Source organism: Zosterops lateralis (genome assembly GCF_965231275.1).
Source record: "Zosterops lateralis genome assembly, chromosome: 1".
NCBI lineage: Eukaryota > Metazoa > Chordata > Aves > Passeriformes > Zosteropidae > Zosterops > Zosterops lateralis.
The window spans coordinates 10,408,012-10,432,877 of record NC_139762.1 but is presented as its reverse complement, the minus strand read 5'-3'; the positions used below and the strand labels follow the sequence as shown (position 1 = coordinate 10,432,877).

The 24,866-nt window shown below is 37.6% G+C and overlaps 1 protein-coding gene across 1 annotated transcript in view; it reads left to right on the top strand.

Moving 5' to 3' along the window:
- Positions 1 to 24,866, top strand: part of PTPRN2 (protein tyrosine phosphatase receptor type N2) — a gene marked incomplete at its 5' end in the record, with an annotated part of 472,560 nt that overhangs the window by 91,790 nt on the left and 355,904 nt on the right. The window contains one exon of the mRNA XM_083873585.1: positions 17,649 to 17,735. Within this exon, the coding sequence (XP_083729711.1) occupies positions 17,649 to 17,735 (87 nt within the window). The remainder of the gene's footprint in view (positions 1 to 17,648; positions 17,736 to 24,866) is intronic.

Below are 24,866 nucleotides of genomic sequence, written 5' to 3'. Positions count from 1 at the left end.
TGTTTGCAACCTGAAGATTCTTCACTGTATCATCTCACCTGGTTTTCTTCCTAGTTAGTCTCCCACTGATAGGATTTCCCTGAATTATATCTGTTATTATTCAATGAAACTTGCCGAAGAAGTTGTCCAAAGATTCTTGGTTCTAACGGAGTCCATATGCACAAATATAATTTACCTTCTTTATAATTTTTAATGGTTTTTTTACTGGCCGGACACAGAGAGTGGTGGGGAATGGAGTTACAGTCATAGTTGTAACTCTGGAAGGTCACAAGTCTGTTCCACAGGGCTCAGCACTGAAGCCAGTTCTGTTTAATATCTTTATTGATATTGGACGAGGGGATCAAGTGAGTCCTCAATCAGTTTTCAGATGGAAACCAAGTTAGGAGGGAGTGTTGATCTGGAGGGCAGGAAGGCTCTGCAGAGACAAAAGCCTCAACTTGCACCAGGGGTCAAATTGCATATTAGGAAAAACTTCACAGAAAGGGTTGTCCAACTTTGAAGCAGACTGCCCTAGGAAATCACCATCCCTGGAGGTATTTAAAAGGCATTTACATGTGTCACTTAGGGACATGATTTAGTGGGGGATTTGGCAGTACTGGGTTAACAGTGGGACTCAATGATCTTAGAAGTCTTTTCCAACCTAAATAATTCTATGATCCTATGATTCTGCTCAGTGCTGTATCTGACATTTATGGGTAAAACAGTTCCCTATTAGCTTCTGAGGGTTTTGCAAGTATGATCCAGGGAGGTATTAGTACTGCTGCAGTGAACCTCATGAAATGCTAAGATTCCAGCATTTAATCGTGCCACAAACCAAAGATAAACATTTCCATCTAATACTTGAAGTAAAGATTTTTGATAAAGACTTGTCAAAATGGCAGTCTGATTGTCAATGGCAGAACAGTAGGTCACTCCTGCTGTGTTTATCAAGTGACCTTTCAGATGGTTACAGCACCACAATCCATACCAATCCATATTATCCATCAGTGCTAAGCTTCGGAATGAATTGACACTATCAGTGTAGAAAATTGTCCAGCAAATCCTCCACTGTGCTGCTTCAGTACTTTATTATTCTGTGAAACCAATCAAATTGGTGAATTACTTTGTTTACTCTCTTCTCTTTCAAAAAAAAAATGCTATTCTACCACTGGATTATTTGTCTAAGATTTCTTTCCTTCTCAGTGTAATTGCTTTGAAGTGTTTTATTAATTTTAACTCTAAAACTCTAATCTTATTTTTTCAAAGTAATCTATGAGATGTTGTTTTCATTTGTATTCTACTTTTCTCTAGTTATAAAGTACTTCAGTTATAGTTGGGATACATCAGTGTGAGCTCTCTAATCAGAGAAATCTTGGATTTGGACTCTTTCTATTTTCTGAAATTCTAGTTCTTCACATTTGGAAAACTTTTATTTTTGTTTAAAAGCATGCCAATTCTCCCATTTGCTTGGCAGTATTTGCTCTAAAATGAGAGCCTAGATCCCACAATCAAAACATTTACACAGTGTTTAGTCTCCTGAGTGTCTCATGAGGAAACCCAAAGCCTGACTTTCCAGAACATGTAGTTCTTACCACCTCCAGTAAATCTAAACGTAAGCTGCTGCATGCTCAGCAGTTTAAATAGCCAAGCTGGCGTGCAATTTCTCAAATATGAGATTGAGTAGCTAGACTTAAATGCCCTAAGAAAAACCCTAGTTTGAAAGTTCATATCTTTCCACTGCTTATCTCAGTCTTTCAAGCTTCCAAATCAAGTCATGCTTGTCTGAAGCCAAGCTTGGACATCTAATGCAGGGCAAGCCTGTTTTGTGATTTATCAGAAGGCTTGTGCTTGAAGTTTTTCATACAAACACTAGATCACAGACAGCTCATGGCAGCTCTCTTAGCTTGTGAGCCAGCTTCTGGCATTGTTGTATCATGCATTTCCAGGATAGTTCATGTTTTGTCATATGTTAGCTCTCAATTCCAGACTGTCTATGTAAAATTGTATAGGCTGTAAATCTGTTCACGACAGGTTAACCAAGTTGGATCCTGCATACATGGCTCTTAATTTCATTGGAGGTAGCTGCTATTCTGCTCAGGTGCTGGGAAAAAAAAATGGGTCTTGTGTTCATAGTGTAAAATTGATAGGGAATATGATTAGTCTGACCCATTTAACGTGCTGAAGGGTTGGGTTAATTGCAAATGGTTGATATTATTTCTCTACCTTTACAAATGTGATAAATGATACTGCTTTGCATATAATGATTACTTTCCTCAGGATGGCATTTAGGTTAGGACCCTGAAGCTGGATTGTGCAGAAGTCTTGGTTTATTCCTCAAGTTTTCTGTTTTCCTAGGCAGGTCATTAAAGAATTGTATTTTTATGATCTTCATTATTTTTCCCCTACCAGGTAGAAACATTTTAATTGCATTTAAAAATTAAATTTAAAATAAATAGGAAAAATGAATCACAATATCTACAGCAATGAAACAGGGCTGATAGGTTTTATCATTCTCACTTACTAGTAGATCTTGATGTTTCCTAGAAGCTAAACATTTATATTCCATGAGGCTTGGCAGCTCTTTTTAGAAAATAGTAACAGAATGTTCTTGTCTTTTAATACGTATATTCAAAAAGAAAGTCTGATTTGACCCTCTCTGTCTATCTGACTGCTCTTTTTGAAATCATTGTTTGACTTACAAGTACACTTTATCACGGGAAAGAGATTTGTGCATATTCCTCACTTCATTTCTACAATTATCTTTAAAAACTAAGAGAAATTATTAGCACACATGAAACAGAAAATCTGTTGCTACTGAATTCTGTTAAAATCACCACAGAGCAGCATTGCTGACATTAGAAAAGAAGTTACATGTAAAATTATTATCTCTGTTTTTTACTTCCCTTGTATAAATAGGTTCCATAAATGTCCATCATTGGTCTAAAGCCAAAGGGGTTTTTTTTCTGACAACATAGCTTGACCCCCTATCTGAAGGGGAAATTCTTTCCTGTGAAATTATCCAGCAGCCACAATTTGGTTATTGTATTTCAGCACCAGAACTTGTAGAGAGACATAATTCTAGAATTTTCTGTTACAAACTCTTCATGCATAATTATTCATGGTCCTTAGAGTTTTCTAGACATAAAATCTTCTTTCCATCTATAATTCTCCAGTTTTCTTGTGATTCTTAGAAAGTAACAGATCATATCCCCATTTTACTGCTTCACCACCTCAATTTTGATATTATATATTCCCATAGGAAAATGACACTTCATGCTTCTTATTCATCCACAAGAAAATAACAAAAAGGCAGCAGTTAATGTGGCCTTATCACAGGGAGCAATAAATGCTGCCTTTTTTTTTTTTTTTGATGTGTGTATTCATGTGTGTATTTTATTTTGTTATATGTGCAGAGATAATGTGATAATCTGTTCTACTTCAGCAGCCCTTAGCTTTTGTGCTTTCAAAATCTGTTGAAACATGTTGTGACAGAACGTGATTCTCACCTTCTGATGTAGATCACTTCACAAGAGAAGAGTCCTTCCCAGTGTCCATCTTGCCCTCCTCAAAGGGCTTTGCTTTCCCACATGTTTTCCTTTATTTTCTTTTGGGAGCAGCTCTGCATTTGTACCTCTAGAGGAACATAGAGGAAAAATTTTCTAATTGATGTAGCTGAGCAGCCAACGTGTTGCACCAACAACAGTGATGGCAAGGCTTCACTCTGTTCCTGATGAAATGGGAAATTTTGGAGTCAGTCCCCAGTAGCACCACAAGGACTCCCTCTGATCTAGGTGGAGTCATTAAAACCCTGAGATGCTGCAATATCCCACACGAACATATGGTCAGTTCTTCTAGGATATCACAGTGCTTTTCGGGTAATTACCATTCAGGTCATTGTGAAACAGTAATGAATTTTAAACTTTTGAAATGAGTGAGAACAAGAAAGCCAAAGATCAGGATTCCTGGGAATGCAGCATACTGAACCATAGTGCAGTCATATGTTAGTGATATCTGACAGTACTTTTTCATCAATGCTCTTCTGCCCAGTCCTGGGAAGCTCAGATATAAAAATTGCATCATTTAATTTTCATGCCTTATTTTTTTTTAATTTCTTAGCTCACATTATGTGTAAAAAATGTAAATGCTTGACCACTAAAAATTTAGAATGAAGTAATTTCATAAGCAGAAAATCAGTGAATAAATTTGAACAGAGGTTCTATGAGCAACCTGTGACAGTGTCTCAGTAAAAGATCACCTCCTAACATCTAACCTAAAACTATTCTCTTTCAGTTTGGAGCCATATCCCCTTGTTCTGTCACTACACTTCCTGATGAAGAGCCCCCTCTGATTTCCCTGTAGGCCCCCTTCAGACTCTCTAAAGCTGCTTTCAGGTCCCCACACAACCTTCTATTCTCCAGGTTGAACAACCCCAACCTCCTCAGCCTGTCTTCGTAGGGGAGGTGCTTTAGTCCCTTTATGAATTAGTATTTGTGTTCCTTCACCTCTTTTTTTGAACACTGTATTGTTGGATATTCTTTGTCATTTTGCATTATAAATTGGTCTGGGCTTTATGCTGCCTTGAAGGAAGATGGAAGATATGAAGGAAGGAAAAGAACGGAAAGTCAAAAGTGCATTAAAATGTGTATCATCATTTGTCCTCAATGTCATTTACTAATTACTTGTATGAAGAAGTAACTTGATATGAAAGAACAGGTTTGCATTTTCAAGGCTTTTTTGCATCAGAGATTGAGGGTGCACAACAAGCAAACCCTGTAGCTGTTTCCAGCATTCAGCTTAAAATGCATTAGGGAGTACTTTGGTGGGGTCCATTTCAGCCTCAGAAGGGAGGGCAACAATCATGGCACAGATTATTGCCATTATTTCTGTGCTTCTGCAGGCGACAAAGCATCTGTATGAATTTGTTACTATTAACACAGCTGGAGGTACTGAATGTTTGAAGTAATGCAAGCACAGGCTGGCACAGTGTCACACTTTGATTATAACTCCAGAGAGTTGATCCTTCTCAACTTCTCTCTCACTCTCCTGTTTCCAGGATGCTGTTATCTCCCCTGACCTTCATAGCCCAACCACTGCCATTGATTTTTAGCAAGTGTCATTTGTGTTACAAATTGGTCTGGACTTGAATCTGTCTGCATTAAGAGGTTTAGATTCACACTTACTGATGGTGGGGAAAGAGGGAAAAAATTACAGAAAGTGGGAATTTGCTGAGCTGTCGAAACAGAAGTAAGCTTAAAAAGGTTTTATGGCTAATAAAGCCTTTGAGGAAACAAGCATGAAAAAATGAAAGTGCAGCCCAATGCAGTAAAATTGCAGTGTCCTTAAAATGATTACAATAACTGTGCTGTGAGGTCAGGTAGCTCTCAAACAATCCAGTGAATAACTCTGTGCTTCAAAGTTATTTGGTTGCTCTCATGAATTCTGGATAAATATGAACGATTTACAAAATTAATCATTATTTAAGTTAATGTAAGGCACAGACCATGTTCAAACAAAAATAAATCCATTAAATGCATTCCATCCCAAAGTCTGTACTGGAGCTGTGTGCATCTTGAAACACACATGGATGAAGTTACACTGAAGCATGGACAAAAAGTCAGACTCAGACAGACAGGGCAGGCAGTTCTAACACCATGGACTTAAAGCATCAGTGCCCAGGACTTTAGTTTAGATTATCAGATGAGTTACTCTCAGGGGCACTTCCAGACAAGAGAAATAAATACAATTTAAGTGCTCAAATTTTGTTTTTAAGCTTGGTAGGCTCAGAAAGAATTTAATGGCAACACTATAAATTTGGTATTAAAAATGTTCCCAGTAGTCCTTGCCATGGCACTTACATCCTCTATGACCTGCAGCAAACCCCTCTAATTTCTCCATTTCTTCTCCATTGTATGGATAATATGCATTGTTCTTGTGATGACTGAGACTTCCTTTGTGTCTAAAAAAAGAGGAGTAGGATTTGGACAAGGCTGGATTTGATAGCTTTATACTGGTGGTTGCCAGCCTGATGAGAATGGCAGAGTCATGTCACTGTGCTGCCCTGACTTTTCCAACAGACTGTGTGCTACCTGAAGTGGCAGGAGCACTCTCTCCATCCTTGGGGCAGGAATAGATGACACCCTTCTCCATTAATTCCCTCCTCAGGCATAAGTGACATCCTTCCTTGGGTTGTGAGGTGTGTGGCTCAGATTTTAGCAGTAGCAGCTACATGAGCCAGGCTTGGTAAATGACCTTTCACATCAGAGAACAGCGGAGTTGGTGTGCTAAAAAGTGCCATGAAACCAATTCCCAGGAGACAGGATTCAGTAGGAAAAGGGGAGTGAAAATCTCTAGTGGAACCTTGGTAAAGCTATATCTGCTTGCAGTACCATCAGCAGCCCTCCCATGCCTTAGTTACCACTGAAGTTTGCACCCAAGGGGCTTCACATCAATGTTTCACACATCAGTAGTTGAGTTTCCCATAATGTTGCTGGTTAAAATATTTACTAATCTTAGCAGAAATAAAAAGAAAGAAGAAAAAAGAAAAAAGCAAAATAAGGAAATCCAAAAGAATCCTTAAAATAAAAGTTTCCCTAGTGTTTACAGCTTTTCTGTGATGGAGGAGTGCTGTGATCACAGACTCTGAGACTGCATTGATGATAAGCTATTATTTTAAGCTACACAATTTAAGTCCTGGCTCTTTATATCTGAGGGCCACTGAGCCTGGGCCTCCAGGAGGCAGTGCCAGGGACCCTCTCTTCTCCTTTGTGGCAGCACCACACATGGAAGACCCTCAGGTCCACAGCACCTTCTGCTGAGATACATCAGACTCTCCTGGGAGAAAAGCTGCTGCCACAGCAAAACCACGAGTTGTACCTACCCTTGAAATCAACAGGAGATAAATGGGATGCTCTTCATACTGACTTTAAGGAGAGTGAGTCACAGAGCAAGGGCCAGGGTGTCACTGTGGATTAAGAGCTGGTGATGAGATAGGAGAGAAAGATTTGTCATGAGCTGCTGCTCCTCAGCGTGTGCGGAGATTAGTGGTACCCCATCGGCAAATTGTCTCTGTTAGGAAGAACTATGGAGGATTTAGAAAAGTTACAGATGGATTTAAATACATTGAGGGATTAAGGAGTACAATGGTAGATTAAATTCAGCTGGAATAAGTGTGACAGAATAATAGACATTAACAAAAATAATACTTTGGGGAAAATAGAAAAGAAAAAGCAAAGGTATTCTTTAAACCTCTCCTAGTCTATGCTCTGAGGCTGTGGAAAATTTGAAGAAAAGGTTTGTTGTATCTATATACATGAGTCCTGCTCTTCATATGGTGGCACATATTTTCTGAGTTGAAAATTTAGAAAAAAGTATGCAAGTCCTGAAGGCAGTGGCCCATTTCCCAACATTTCTAAAAACAGAAAGTAGTCTAATACATATCACCGAGGTCAAGAGTTCAGGAGGAGATTTTTTTTTTAAAAGAGAGATTTTTCTAATTGTTAAGCAGGTACATAATCACATGAACTAATTGTTTGTAGAATTATAACCATAATCTTATTTATTTTCAGAAGGAATACTCACTGCAGGGTATAAGGCAAGAGGAATTCACTTCTGATAATCTGTGTTCTTGGCCTAGGCTGCAGTGCATATATGACACATGGGAAGTGCTTGGCTGATACTATTTTCAAACACAAGGTTCATGTGTTTCATGAGGATCATGTAAAGAAAATGTGGCACCATTCCTGATGTCTGGAGTAGAGAATGAATCAGTTAGACTGATTTTTTCATGTATAATATTCTCATCTAATTGGTCTGGTGTTCCTAGTACTCCTGGGATAGAATATCTGTTTTGCTACTTTTTGACTGGGTTTTGGGCAAGTGCCTGAATAATGGCACTTTCATAGACGCCCTTTCATTTAAGTTTTCCCTCAGGGAACTGAGGAAATACTATTTTTTGAATACTGTTACTGAATAACTCTTTTAATGCCTTTTAATCTTTCTTGATTGTTAACGATGTAAACACAACAGTGTCCAAGCCAAAACAAAAACCAAAACCAAAACCAAACAAACAAACAAAAAACAAAACAAACAAACAAAAAACCCTTAAAAACTAATTGTTTCTGTTTGTCAAAGCACTGTTTTTCCCAGAACAGATGGATCCTTAGATGGTCCTTAGAGAAGCAGATCCCAGCTGAATACTTGTCCTCCCTCAGACTTTTTCCAGAATTATCTTGGACTTTATTTCTTAGCACTTACTTTTGGGCTATTCTGTATTTAGTGCTAGTTTTAGAAAATCAGGCAGTAGCATGTCCAAGGTGGCCTCAAATAACCTCCAGTCTTGTGCTGGTGGCTGCTGCTGAGAACTGTCTGAGGGTCTGGGGTTAGTATGCACTGCTGGGAATGTGTTTCCTTCAGCACAGCTCTTCTCATTCCTTCTTGATCCCAGCAGCAGGAACTGGAAATTGCTTTTCTGCTCTTTGTCCTTTTCCCTTGACTGCTTTTAGCAGGCAAAGCCATCGTGGCTGGTGTGCAGCAGCCCCTTGGCCATGGGGAGGCAGTGCCCAAGTCCTGGCATTGCAGCTCCTCTGCTTCTCCTTGCCAAGCAGTACATGGACAGGGGAGATAGGATAGGAAACAAACCAAGCCTGGTGCTGTCCCATGAAGGTAGGTGGTTAAAAATGCTGCAGTCACCAGTTCCAACAGCCCTCCCTCTACTGGATTTAATATTTTGTATTAATTAGAGCAAGTAATAAGCAAGTAGACAGTTCGTAGTGCATCTGTATGTCATTTTACAGAAGCTCTGGAATACCTCCACACACCTCAGAGTCTCGTCACTCAGCCTCAGCCTGTGACAGACATTCCTGCTCTTTTCCAGGCATGGAGGAGGGATGGCAGCTTGGCTGGAGCTGGCCAGACTTCTCCCAGCTTCCCACCAGCAGGGATTTTGCCTGCACCAGTCAATGTCCATACTGCTGCCAAATGATGTTAGCAGCCAGAGAAAGCTCGTCCTCAACATTACTCCTCCTAAAGACAGACTCCTTATTTGACTCTCTAATGCATTCCATATGGTATTCCAGACTCATATTTCTGAACTTTGATTTTTCTTTTTTTAGGTTTTAGCTTTTTATCTATGTGCTGCATATTGAGAAAGAGATACTGTTATAGACTGTTGCTCTATCAGTGATAGGAAACTGATTTGATGTCAATCAAAACAAAGATATTACTGAGAAATGGCCAGGTGGAACTTCCTTAAATAATTATTTTGAACTGGAATTCATCTTTCTTAAAATCCAGTATTTAAGAAGGCTAGAGGGAAAAAAAATGACTCTCAATTCTCAGATCAGTACTAAAAAAAAAATCTTCAATGTAAAAGAACTTCCTATTCATGTCCACTAAAAGAATGACTGTTAAAAAATCTTAAATATAAACACTCAGAATAAATATAGTGGTAGACAGGACCAACAAAATTATGTTTTTTGGATCAAAACTCAGATTAGCTCCTACAGTAAAGTACCACCACAAGAAGCCATGGATATTTGGTGAACCTATCCAGAAAGATCTTCTGGTAGACTCTTTTTTGCTAACATGTGAATCTGTGGAATAAAGAACCAAATGAGAAAGAATCTTACAATTCTAACCCAACACTTTGGCCTGCAGGGCATAATCTGTGTGTAGCTCACATTGTTTAATAAAAGTTGATTACTGAAATTAAATTCTTCAATAGATTTCATCCATTCAGCTTCTGTTTTCAAGAGCTTTGGATATGTGTCTTGTTACCCATGTGTTTAATATCTTTTCCCTTTAAGGCACATTGCTAGGTGTAAAGTTAAAATGTAGTTATTTCAGAATTTAGAGTGAAAGCCAGACTGCCTCATTTAGGTACCAAACTGCTGGATGCTGCCCATATTCCCCAAGGATGTCATCCACTTCATTTCACATCACTGAGCTTCTTGAGAGACAGGTGAAGACATACCCATACGGGGAGGTTAGACACCTTCTTTCCTCCACTGATTAGAAGGGACCTTTGAAGACTCCAGAAGACAGCCCAGACTGCAAAAATCTCCCCATGTCACTGAGACATGCCAAACAAGTAGGGTGTTCAGGGATCCAGCGTATCTAGTGCTGCTCTGCTGACAGGCACTGTGCCCAGGATCTTCTGTCTGTCTTCTGCTTATTACTGTGGGGCTTGGAAAGTGAAGCAGGCGACGGAAGGGACCTTCCAGGGTGCTCTATGTACCAGAAATGAGAGATAACACTGTCCATCATCCTCTTGATGGCTCAGTGGTTCATCTTCAGGCCTAAAAGCAACAGAGAAAGATAAATAATGCACAGAAGATAACCTGATTCTTAACTTGCAGTACTCAGGAGTAAGGAAGACTGTTGGTCCAAACTTAGTTTTTTGAGCGTGTGTGCATTTAAAGTGATTTTAAAGTCAACATAAGTCTGAATAAAATGTCTTCTTCCAAAAAGTCCTAGAGGCTGGCTCCAAGCTCTGCTTTGTTCTCTGATTTATATATGTATTAAATACTATTCAAGCTGAGCTCTAGTGCAGTCTAACTTTTGAACATTCTCCAGAGGAGATAAATGGAGTGGCCATGCCACTGTGCTCGAGTTTGGACAGCAAAAGAGGCTGGGTGTGAGTGTCATTTACCTGCCCAGAAAATACAGTTACTGATACTGCTGGGAGGATACTGTAGTGAAGCATTCAGGCAACTTTCAGTCTACAGAGAAATGCCTTGCAATTTTATTGTAGTGCTCATCACTCTTGAAAATGGGCAAACTGGCCATCATTGCCTGTGTTCTGATCTAAGCAAATTTTAGGTGAATTGAACCCTACCTTACTTAAGATTTTTCTGGGGATTAGACTGACATTTAGGTTTACAGAGCGCAGTTCCTAGTGTCAGGTCCATTTCTGTACAGTATATTATTCTTCATTTTTACAGAAAATGATCCAATTGAATTAATCTGACAGGGCTGACTGGATGTCCATTACAGTGCTGCATTACAATTGCTAAACAGAGTATTGGGAGGGCACTAGGTACAGTCTGGTAAAGACAATACATAATTCAAATGATGGCATTAAGGGGGCATTTCAGAGTTCAGTAAGTGGGTTTCCAAGGGCACTTGGCAACTGGGAGGAGGAAAAGCAAGTGAGAGCAAGTGCTTGTGAGACTGACATAACCCCAGCATAACACTGAACTGCAGGTTGTTCTCCTTGGGCTGAGAGCAGGCTTGGCAAAGGCCAGCAATCAAACCATCTGTGTAACTGCATCAGATTTCTTGCTACCAAAACGGTTCAATTTATGTGATTTTTTTGACAGGCGTGTAGGGGAATACAGAACATATAGTTTTCATCATTGTTTGCTTCTGTTTTTCCTCTTGTTCCCTTTGACATTGCACACTGGCTCATATTAGAGTTTGAGCTCCATTTAGCTCAGCATGCAGAGTTGGCCATGGTGCCAGTGTCACTCCCCACAGAACTCCTCTTGTGCCTTCATTTACATGTTTCCTTTTAGTTCTTTAACCAGAAGGGGAAACTTTGAGCCTTGAATGCATAAATCATTAGGTCCAGGTCAGAAATGGGCCATTATTCAAAATGTTTGTTCTCATTCATCAGATCTGTAGTTAATCTTGGGAATTTCTTGAAAACGTGGACTCCATTTGTAAAACTGTTCAGAGGATTGGAGTGTGAAGCTGAACTAGTCTTGAGATCAGCATCCAATATTCAGCACTCCTCCTCTGTTAAAGTGGTCTAACTGGCCATTCATGAAACATCTGGTCCATAAGACTCTTGTCTCCTACTCTATTTTGCCCACAGCAGATCTTTAGCAAGACTTCCAACTCACCAGGGAGGCAGAAGTTAACTTCACTGGGATCAGGGTTCTCCAAATATGCTCTAAAATCAGGAAGATGTGCTCTAAAACCAGTCAGAGGCCCTGTACTAAAAAATTTGGAACAAGAATTTTGATAGAGGAATGAGTGAAGTTTTTAAGTTAATTTTCAGGTTGCATAGTGTTTGCTACTACATCTCCTCCATATTTGGTAGGGAATGGTATATAGAGCTAATAGTGTTGGTGTTTCTATTCTTAGATCCAGAATGGATGTGGATGTAAGTCAAATAATAACATTATTGTCTTTTATATAACAATACCAGGCACTTGACAAGGAAAGTTGTTGTACGTGCCTTCATTTTATGGACAGTGGAATTGTGGATCAGGAAGCTGTCTTGACTGAGGTAACTTGGCAGACCTCTCCCAGATGAAGACATATTCTGCTCCTCATTAATTATTTGTTTAGCTACAGGTATTCTCTCATTTATGTATAAAACCACTGAAGAGAGTGGGATTGTATAGGCAGATTAAAAAAAAATTGGCTAGCATTACTATGCATTTTGTAGCAGGAACTAAGGAAAAACTCATGTAATGGGATTGTTCTAAGTTGTGCCAACTTCCTGGGAGCAGATTTTAAAAATTACTTCTCATCACTGCATTTTTCTTGTAAATTGAAAAGTTAAATCTTAATAGTCAATAGCAGAGGAAGATTATCATTCTGCGTTCTATTATTTAAATTACCTCTGTAAGTGGATTGTTCCTTAAAAGATTTTCTGTTTTCAGCTTCCTCACTGTGAGGGACCTAGACACTGGAAGATACAAAATCTTATTTTCACCAGACAATCTAATTTTCTTGTATTCAATGTCCAGTACACTTTGTGGAAACACTTTGACAATTACATAAAGTTGGGCTTCCAAATCCACTCCTGAGCATTTAAATGGATTGCACTAATTTTCAGAAGTGCTCAGCAGCTCACATTAAAGTTAAAAGATATTTATTCCTGTGCTTTCATTTCAGTTTCATCTCTAAATAAAATTTCTTTATAGGCTAGATCCTGCCATTTTTTATTTGGTTGGTTGGTTGTGGTTGTTTTTGGGGTGTTGTTTTGTTTTGTTTGGGTTTTGTTTGTTTGGGTTTTTTTTTTTTTTGCAGGGGGAATTTTTTGTGTGTGTTAGATAAAACTCCTGATGAACTTAGAGGAAACTGATTGGTTCAGGATTATTTTAGGTCAACCAAGTAAATCTGAATTGGATTATTTATTTTTGACATGATTAAACTGGATACAGAATTTTTCATGGCAATGTCATGATGTTAAATCATACATCAGAGTCTTGAACTGAGCTGAGGAGTAATTTCATCATTCATAAGTACTACATATCTTAGTAATATTAACAGTCAATACAGTACTAACATATAATATTGGCTATTTTTAGCAGAGATATAAGCCATATTCTCTAGAAAGTATAATAGTGTAAGAGCCATGCCCTGAAAAGTGAGATCAAACAAAAGCAGTTGTGAAATATTTTGCAGATGACACTGAAAGACTTTAAAGATATATCTATCAATCTATCTATCTTTATAAACCCCAAAGGAAATATTTATATTTCATTCCCCACTTATTTATTCATTGTCATAAGTGTGTCAAAGTATATTCTACCAATAACATTAGATAGAGATTGGCATCTGAGTGAGACAGAGTTCTGCTACCAGTTCAGTAGGGTCTGAATCTGTCAAGTAAAAAAAATAACAATTATGGTAGCACTCAGAGATGGTATTAGAAGATAAAGCAATGGAAGGAAGTACATTATACATGAATTTTATATACTCTCTGACTCTCTTTTCATCTTCCAAGATAACTGGAGGTGGAAACCTAAAAAGGACCTCAAAAGAATAATTTTAAACAGTGAGATGTATCACACTTTCTTTTAGCTGCTGTTATTACAGTTACCTTGAAAGAATGTGCAAAAGAGAAATCTACAGCAAATGGAATGAGAGCAAAGGTAGGAAACCTGAAGTAAGCACTGTCTCAAGATTTCATCTGGCAACATCTGTATCATCTGCAAAAAGGAACTCTGCCATCCAGCAGTTGACTCTTCCTAAGGCCAAAATCTAAACCAAAGGTGATCAGAAACTTTCAAGGCAATTAAAAAAATAGTGGTCAAATCAAATCATAGAATATCCTGAGAGGGAAGAGTCCCATGAGGATCACTGAAGTCCAGTTCCTGCCCCTGCTCAGGACATCACACCATGTGCCTAAGGATATTGTCCAGACACTTCTTGAGCTCTGCCAAGGGTGCTGTGACCTGGGGAGCCTGTTCCAGTGGCCATCGAGCAGGGTGTTAAAGGCACTGCAGAAACCATTAGTTTTCTTGGACATAGAAAGGGTTGGCCAGCCTCAAGAGAACTTGGAAAACATAAACAGCATTCATGAGAGGTCCTTTTTCTGCTTTTTTTTTTTTTTTTTTTTTTTTTTTTTTTTTTTTTTTTTTTTTTTTACAGCTCATGCTTTGTATCTCTGAGGCCTGTGTAAATTGTGATTTCATTTTTAAGGGTTCACTGTTACTGATGTACAGACTCCTGGAAGATAATGCATATGAGTTGGACCTGTCTTGGCTCTGGAATGTGAGGGCACAGCACAGGGACTCACTCTGTTTTGTACTGCTTGGAGTGCCAGCAAGGCCCAGCATCAAAGGAGTTCCCAGTTCCTCCCCTGGGAACTGCAATGACCATCTTGACAGTTCAGATGAAGCGGTGTGAACCCTACCTATAATTTTTCTCCAAGTCTTTGGCCTTCATGAAACAGTTCAATAGTCATGGTTGTTTAAATAGTCTTCTTTCTACTGTTACAAATTCAGTCTGGAGTGTCTCACCGTTGTTCCTTTCTGAACACTTATTTTTTGTCTTTCTTTCTTGTTTTGTCTAACACTTCCCATTGAATTAATTCCACAGCTGATGAACCCTCACAATCAATAGATGAAACATATTTCTAAGAAATCTGCACTCTAATACAGAAACTGAATCAAGCAGGCTAAAAACTAAGCATAGGGTGTGAAAGATCACAAATGTAATCTGTTCTACAAGTATTGAGTGCTTGCACTGAGGATGTGTGGGAGGGCCACAGGCAGGAAAGTAGGTGATGTTTGAAAGATTTTCCTTGTGAAAGCCTGAAATCAGATGGGTGATGTGGGTGAATGGTGCTGTTTCAAGGTGGGCCAGTTTGCTTAGCTGGAAATGGTGTGATACTCTCCATGTAAACACAGTTAGAGGCAATCACCATACAAACCACGCAACAATGACCAAAATAAAGCACTAAACAAAAGCAAAGCATTAATTGAGTGTGGAAAATCACGGCCTGGCATTTTTAGAGAAAGGTTTTGAATATTCTACTGTCCTACAGCACCACTGTCATAGAACTGTAATAAACAGTACTAGATTGTATCAGTGTTGGGAACTTGGAAAAATTGATTTGGAAAATACTGTGTCTGTAATAATTCTTAATGGGAATCCTCAGATATGACTGTGGGATCAGTAATAGTATTGGTACCACAGAATACTCATCCTGCAGCTTTCCCATGCTATAATGAATGATAATTTCTTAGCCTATCAAACTCCATCTGAGTTTGTGAACCTTTGTGTTTGAGTTTGATATTGCATGAGAGTTACTAAAACTGCTCTTGGATGCTCAGGCTTGCAAAACCATGGTCTTCCTATGCCATTTTCTCACCCATTTCCCCTTCAGCATTATTGCTGGTCTGTAGCATTCAAATGCTCTGATTACACCCCCCATTTACTGCTGCTGCAATGGCTTGTTACAGCATATCTTGTTTTTGAAGCTGGGGAATGCTTTTTCAGGGGAGTAGGGGGTTGAGCTTTGCAAGTGAGGCTCCCTTGGTTAAAAAGCAGCACCAATGTACACAGCAGCCTTTGCCTGCATCAGACTTGCTATTACAGTAAAAGCCCACTTGCTGACACCAATCATTTCCGTAAAATTTAAGCCAACCTCTTTGGGAGAAAAGATTTAATTAACACATAAACCCCAGAGTAACTATGACAATCTGCTTTCATAGTGATGGGAATAATCACGTTTCTATCCACTGTCAGTCCTTGAAATGTAACAGTTCTATGAATAATCTATGGTACTTTTTTTTTCCTTACACAATCAATCAGATTCTTTTGTTACTTTCACACAAGAACATTTCTGTCTTAGACATCTAGAATAACTCTATATTTATCTGGTGCCTTGAGGGGCTACCTCTGGTTGTGTGACAGGAGGTCTCTTGAGCATTTTGGGCTAGTAGCATGAAGGGAGGCTGAGCAATTCCATCCTAACCAAGATCCACATGAGATATCCCATTATTTAAATAGAGGTGCCCTTAGGGCAGTGTATGCAGAAACCAGTGCAAAAAACCACAATCCCCATCCCCCCCCCCGCCCCCCCTCCCCAAAATCAAAACACCACAAGAAACAAATCAAAACAACAAAAAACCAAAACCAAACAACCCCCCCCACAAACAAACAACAACAACAAAAAAACCCCCCAAACATCCCCCCCAAAAAACCCCAAAAACCAAACCCCCAGTGTGTGTTGCAGAAAATAAATAAATAAATAGTAGCAATGAATTACTATGATGTAAAATTAGATTAAGAAACTTCAACTCTGAGGTGGAAATAGTGACCTTTCAGAAAAGCTTTTGAAAAAATCTTTTTCCTTCAGTCCAGTTGGAAGGATTGTGTTTAATACTACATGCTCTCTTTGACACCTTCTTCTCCTACTTACTATAAATCCTTGAAGGAAAAAATACAGAACCTTTTTTCCTGTGAGTTAATCTCAGCAAAATTGTTTCTGCTTTACCATGGCATAAGTTAGATATGCTTGTAAAGTATAATTTTATGGTCTTTGGGGCTTTAACAATGTTGAGAATTAATCTGTGATCACGATTTAGATGGAAAATGTTGTCTCTGATTCTTTCATTGGACATTGTTATTTCATTTCCACATCTTTTTACCTTCTTAATACTTGTTTATTTGGTTCCAACAACTAAGCAAGGTATGATCTGTGTATTAGGGATGAAATGTTCTTAATACACCGTTAGAGTTGTATCAACTCTAATAATCTGAAATTTTTGCAAATATAAATTTTGCATCTAGATAAGTGTTTTTTTAAAATGATAGCAGTCATCTTGTGTTAGGCTTGATTGCAACCTGTTTTTTAAATTAAAAAATGTAAATGTGGCATTGACAAAGGTTAAAAAGATTTAAAGGGGGCTCTGTCAGCAGTGTATGCTCACACCAAGCTAAATCCTACGTATCTAATCAGTGTCCTCTGGACTGTGTGTCTTGCTCCATTGTTTACTTTCAAATCCATAATAATTTTGTATCCTTTCACTGGGCAAAGATTCATTTTAAAATCTAATGAATTTAAAAATATGCTTTTCACCTGTCCATTTGATACCGAGCCTGCAATTTGACTTTCATTGTTTGTTTCCCTCCTTGTCTCCTCAATCCTTTTCTTTCTTTCTGTCCTTTTACTTTATTACATTTTTTATTGAGGACTGAGATGAACTGGTTGCTGCATCATGGGCCCATTACACTTCCTAACAATTCCATTTGCACCTTATTGTTTGTCTTATTGCTGGAAAATTCAGGTGATTCATCATGCCTGAAGAAGCACCTGATCCCAATTCCCTTGATATCACGATTACTATGTGACAGGAATACAGTTAGTGGTGTCTTTCAGACTCAAAGAGGCCAAGGTGATAACTCTTTTGGGACCTTTAGCCTCTCAAGTATTGATGAGTTCCATTTTTTTAATGCTCTGTTTTCTTGCTCCCTTTCAACAGCCCCCTGAGTGTGGAAAAGGGCTTGGAGTTAATAAAGGAAGTGGCAGATCTCCTGAAGCTGCAGATGAGTGTCTTCGATGATGTCAAGTATGTACACGGGATTTTCCCCTTTTTTATTTTATTGGATGTCTCATTATTTTTGTATAGGTTGTCTTACAAGGAAATATCTGCTCTTTACTGTCAAAATTAAGGAAGGTGGGCAAGAGAGAAAAAAGAGTATTGATGATCTTTGTAACATTCCCTACACACCGGAACAAATTATTTTGAGAAAATTATAGAGAATTAACTATTTTTCTGCTTTCATGGGGAAAAATAATCTGTTCCGATTGCTCTACAAATATTATCAACTTTATTTAACAGTTTCTGAAGGGTCATTATATCCAGCATTGTCAGGGGGAAAAGAGACATCAGAGATGGATAAAAACTTGGGTGCCTGGCTTTGAGTCTGGCACTTGGCACACTCAGTCATGCTTTTTGGTCAGCTGCTTATTTAACAAGTCACAGGGAGTTCAGCTATGCTGAGCACTGGTTTCCCTCCTGTGATTCATACTGATGAATGCTCTGCATGTTAATCTCATGAACTAGGGGGTTATGATCTGCCACGTCCAGTAAAGGGTTTTAGATTGAGGATTTTCTGAAGGCATTTTGGAAAAACCATATACTTCACAAAACTTCATTCTCTCTGTATGAAACAGAAGTTTGATGTAAAGGTAATTGAAAAGAAGGACCAGCCGTGGGAGGGTTTTGAGAAAAGAAGCCACATGTTGGGCACTCAGGAAATCACTGATGTCTGGGTAGCATCCAGCTTCTGCTTGTGTTTCAGAGAGTTTGGGGCTACTTGCCTTGGCCCATGAATTGGGTTGATGAAGTGCAGCATCTTTCTCAGCCTCACCTGTGCTGCCATCAGCTACTGTTTGATCTTCATTTACAGAATGGAATTCATTGTTTAATAGTCTGTTTTAAATCAGAGTCTGATGATGTTTCATCTTTAGTGGAAGTGTTTATTCTTGATTGTAAAAAACATTTGTACCTCTTCTATAACTGTATTTGTATGGAGAAATGGATGACTGGTGAGAAAATCTTTTCAGAAACCTGGGAAATACCAGGCAATGTTGGCTTTAGTTATTGAGAAGGAAAATATTCCCATATTTTGTTTGTTTTGATTAACATCTTTTGGTTGTATTTCATGAAGTATATTTTTTTATGAATACCAAGTTTTTAAATTGAAGAGAAAATATATATCCTATTATCTTTCTTGTAAAGAGAATTTTTACCCTTGACTTTGAACACTAGCAGAGAAAGTCTACTGCACATTTAAAGGAGAAATCCCATGAAACAATTTCTCTGCTGGAATCAATGGGTTCAGCTTCATTAACTTCATTCATTTACAGTACGAGAGGACTTTCACCTACCTTTCTAATTGTTAGTATAAAGTCTTTTGGTTATTTTTTATCATCTGATAAATCACAATACATTGCAGCTAATAGGCTGTAGATTCTTTCTGTAATGAAAAATATCCTTCCAGTGGTATAGCCAGCTGTGATGGACCTTTCTTTTAATGTGAAGAATTAGCTGCTTATTTTGCATCTATTAATAATGCCTCTACTGAAAATATTTGTATGGTCAGTCCCTTAAAAGTGTGCTATGAATTACAGGAAATCCAAACAGGACTGAGCATTCTTTCTGTCCATACAATGTTTTTATCAGTCTTTGCTTTTTTAAAGATTTATAAATCGGTGAAGGGTTATCCTAAATCTCAAATCAATGAAGAATTCACCCATAATAAATTTTCTTTGTTCCAGAGAATGAGATGCTTTGACTTAGGTTAAACAAACCCATAAAGGACTAAAGGAAGGTGGAGCTGACCAGTAGATAAAGCAGTAGTAGAAGCTTTAGACAAAGCCTTACCAAAAAAAGTTCACACTTTTTGGATTTGTTGTTTTCCTGCCATTGCACCACTATCAATGGAAAACAGTACAAATTTGAATACTCTGGCTAACTTCTCAGTGGCCTCATGGAGAGGGGTTTCAGGGGTTTCATGTTGTAGTCACCACTGATATGTCAGGAAATATTTCTCAGGAAATATGCTTCTTACTTGGGCTAAGGTGTTATGGGTGATTTATTTTATTTCACTGGCAGCTAAAAGTATCCTTTTTCTTAAAGGTTCATTTTTTTTGTAAAAATTGAGAGGTTATGTAGGAAAAACCATTAGCCTGGAGAAAGAGTTATAAAAGAGGTGAGAATTTGTCATACTATCCTGCTTTAACTCTGACCTGAGTAGTTTCTTGGTCTGAAATTCTCAAGTCTCTCTTTTCTTTCCAAGAATTTCCAATGGTTAGAAAGTAAAGTGTAGACTTGGATTTTTTCAAATCATTGCAAAGATTTCAGAGCAAAGACATGTTAATGAGAATCACAGGGTTAATTTGAGAGTATAAACAAAATCATCACATCAAATAGGAATAGAGGAAGAACTGAGTAGAGAGGGTGAGTTCCTTTAAAGTTCTTTAAATTCTCAGTTACCAGTTTATTGTCCTTTTCTCTGAAAAAAAAAAAAAGATTTAAAGGAACTGCTTCACTAATGAATTATTGCCTTTAGTTAGTTTTGTCTGCAAATATCTTCCACTCTTCCCTATATTTTTAGTTTTTCCCTGTGCTTTGCAGTTAGGTAAGTGGACAATTGCTTTTGCCATGGGTTCCTACCAATACCCTGTGTTAGCTCTTGATTAGCTAGTGCTTGGAAGTAATCAGATGATTTTATCTTCTGTTTTTCACAGTCCTGCCAACTTTAACTGATAGGCTTCAGTTCACAGGATATCCCCAGGCTTGACTGCCAGAGCATCCAGTCCATTTCTACAGCTGATTTGTTGTCAAGTTTGCATTGACATAAACTTTGCTCACCCTGTGAAGCAGATGAGTGGGAATAGATTTAGGGAATCCAGAATTAGAAATATTTCAACATTGAAAAAAAAATCCAACTTGTTAGTTGTCACTTCTGGATACAGCCTGAATCTTTATGGAAGTAATAGTTATGCTTAATATGTTTTGTTAATGGTTATGTAGCTGTCAAATAAATTCCATTATTTCTTATTACATCATTAGAGACCATTAAAAGGATATTAGCATGCTGATGTAATTATGCAAGCAGACGTAAAATTACTATAGTTATGATTTTATAATCTAATTATGGGTGTCCAATGCCCCTGGTGATTGATTGTTGGACTGGTATCAGGGATTGAAGGCAGATGAGTACTAATGTTTAGGAGAATTTGTATCTATTTTCTTTAAAAAGATATGACTTAGCAATCTCCAACATTGGCCTTCTTCATGTAATTGAGTTATTCACAACATGAGACTTTATCAAGAAACATCCAAATATAATAAAAATACCAAAATCTCTCAGCTCACCTTTGAAAGTAGTGGAAAGGACACAGAATTAATAGTCAAAGTAATATATGACTTAACTGGTTTCTGATGAGAATACAAATAATTTTTGAATTTGTATTTATTGTTCTCTCATTTGGGCTATTTACTGCCAACATTGTAAAGGGGAAGTTTCAGCTCTGACCTTAGGTGAATACCTTTGTATGGAAAGAAAACAGATTATTCCCACTTCATAGGATTTCAGGCCTTATATCCTACCATTCTCTGCCTCCAGTTAAGAGTGAGATTTTCAGCTGAATATTACATTCTCTCTAGATTGATATGATTTTCCCTATTGCCATTGAAGATATTTTGCTCTAGGTGTCTCTTTTTTCTCCATTTTGTTCTGCTTTAGCTTCTTCCCCCCATTTATCTTAATGGCAGTTTTCTCATTTTTGCTTTCTGATATACCTAAGCTCAGTACTCAAAGAACTGAACTTTCAGGAGATGTGCTAACTTGACCGGCATTTCCATTTTCATATATAACTTTCAGGGGAAGACCTCTAGCACTGCATTCTATATTCATTCCATAAAATTGCATTAATCTCAATCTGCTGCTGTTGTTTTGAAGTGTAACAATTCACTATATAACCATATAATCTATATATATAATGTTTAGAGTGAACAGGACACTTAGGCTAAATTTAAAATGCTAATATAAATAGATTTTTTTAAGTTGAAAAGACTGGTTCTGATTATCTACTATAACATCCTGGATTGCAAAGGCATTTCATTTAACCAGTACTCCTCTCTCATGAATTGATGCATCTATACTGTGCATCCAAAGCTAAGTTAAAGGACCAAATCCCTCGTCTTTCAGAGTCTAAATCTCCAACAGCCAGGATTCAGGCTGGCTGTTCAGCTCTCACCTCACACTGCTCCCTACCCACACTGGGACTACAGGTGAATTCATTGTTTACTTAAATAGTTTATTATATGAAAAATGAAAAATGCAGGTTAACTGAAGGTATACAAGGGAACCATATGAAGACTTCAGCTGCAAAATGTCTTTCAAATTTTGTAGCAGATACAGCAATGTGATTTGACATTTTGAAAAGAAAATACTATAAATTCAAAGTAATAACTAGTTTCAAAATTTAACTAAGCTTGACTTATAAGGAAAATGCTTTTATTTAGGTGATGAGAATAAAGAAACAATTGACTTTGGACTGAACTCCATCCATTTTTTTTGTTTTGTTTTGTTCAGATGACCAATCTTTTGAATAACTGTAATTATCATAGACTTCTGAAATATTGAATCACAACTATATATTTTTCTACAGCCAACTGTTTTATTTCATGATCAGAAAAGAAATCCCCAGTTAATGAGTAGCTCTTCAATGTTTCATTTTATTTTCATTGTTCAGTGTGCGACTTCAGGTTTTATTTATTGCACTTTATTCAAATTCTGCTTTGAGGTCAGAGACCCTATTTCCTTCTGGTTTGGTTTGGATTTTTTTTTCCTATAGCTGTCCTCACTGCACTATCAAAATGCTTGGCAAACATGAATTGATATATTTAAGTCATATGAGATATGGGTTTTTATGAGGACCATCCAGAGCTAGAGTTATGAATGAAGAGATTAATGTCCAAGCATTTACCAACACGAGGTGTCCAGTGTGATGTCTCACTGCATGGCTTACTCACCCTCTTCTGAAACAAGCTCCCCTGACTGAGACAGAGGTCACATTGGCTTCAATCTTCTGAGCACTCAGTTACCTGAGCATTCAGCAGTCCCAGAAGTCAGCTCTCCATTCAGACATTGATATTTGGCCTTTAAAATAAATAAATACAATAAATACAGTAAATACAATAATACATAAATTCCTGAAATTATTTTTCCTCAAATGAACTGAGACTGAGTCTATGTCTGAAGTGGATGATTCCAGCAGAATTTAAAGATTAGGGTCTTTAAATCTTTGTTATTTCATACTTCATTTGCAACATACTTCCTGAAGTCTGATAAAATTTAAATTAAGGCTACTGAAAATATTGATCTTCTCTACTACTTGGCCACCACTCATCTTTGGATTTCAAAATCCAAAATCTTACTGAAAAAAAGACTTTTAAAAGAAACACTGTATTTATGTATTTGAAGTAAGATTAATTTTTCCTGATAAACAGTAGCATGTCCATAGTGTTAATCATGTTTTTTTGTGTAAACAGTGATTTCAACACAAGCTTGAATTTGGAAGGCTTATCATGAGGACAGTTACAAATCAGTTCTTTTTGCACTTCAAATCTCTTGTTTCCAAGTACTGGGGTTAGAGACATTTTGCACCTCCTTTTCAAAGAATAGGCCTTACACAACCAAACACTGCCAATCATTATCTCTGCTTTTAGGAAGAGCTGGAACGGTTGGGTTGGAATAAATACAATTTGAAAAGCCAGCCAACCATCCCAGGGAAAAGGACTTGAACTGAGGAAGCTATCTGAAAATCAAACCAAGTAATGGAAGTTTGAAGAAGCTTAAAACACTTTCAAATTGGAAGTGTTGGGCAGGCAGAGTGGTGAGTGGGTCTCCCAGCCTCACCTATTATAAACATGTGCATTGCCTGTAGTGTCCTAATCATGCACTGTAGGTTTTGTTCATTGTTTGTCGTGTTATTTTTATAACACCTGAAAAATTCAATCAAGCAGTTAATCATCTTCAGTCATCCAGAACCTGGAACAAAACTCGGTGTTTTCACTCCGTTGTGCTGATGGGTTATGACATGTGGTGTATGTATGTTCTAAATGTAAACAACTTGGGGAATTATTGAGAGGCAGGATAGTGTGAGGGAGGATTATTTAACCACTGATCAGGGGTAGGACAGGTAGCACAGGTCATGTTAGGTTTTAGTTTGAAAAGTTCCCTCTGTTGTGCAGATTCTCCATGATTCCATTTGCCTTGATTTGGCGTGATTAATTTTTTCTCGTGTTGTATGTTGAACATCTGTGGATTAATGTTCTTGCAAATTTTTTTTTCCAGATTTGGCAGATTCTGGATTTTGCTGTCTGTGTCATTTAAATTTACTGAGAGGAATGTTCTCTATCTCATCCTGCTCTCCTTAAGATGCTGTAATATTAACTAGAAATAGATATATTCTTTTATTTCTACTCCATTAATTGTCCAGAAATTATGAAAATCTGTATTTCAATTTGAACTCTACCATGTTTAGTCTCAATAAAAAGACAGACCTTTCAAGAAAGTTGAGCGGTATTTGTCATCTGCTCTCTGATTTTAAATAGCAAACAAATAACTGTGGTTATTTCACATAATCTTGTTTAAAGTGTTATAAAAGCATAACTCAGAAATAATGGAACCCCTTTTATTCAAACTTGACTTCTCTCACAGATTTAATGAGTCTGGGAAACAAATTATGTGAAAAATGTATTGCTGAAACTCATTGCATGCAGACATTATAAGAAATTACATTGTGTTTTCTGGTACATATTGTCTTATTTGACAACTAATTTATAATATAAAGATTCATCACTTTCTAGAGGAATGATGATAAGGGAAAAAAGAGGTGAAAATTTAAACTATGCATTTTCTTACTTAAAAATTAGTGATTCCACAACCTTAGCATTGCATTTGTCTTGTGGCTTTCCCCCCTGAGGTACAATACATTTTGTGTTCCTTTCTTAAATGAATGTGCATATAACCAAGATAATTTTGCCTTCTCCACTGTAACTTTCCTGCTAGAAAAATACAAAAATCTTTAAGATAACAGGAAAGATTTTGGCCTGCAGCATTTTATGACTTCTAGGTTACAGAAGAGAAAGGCTGTAAAAATCTAAGGAGATTCTTACAAA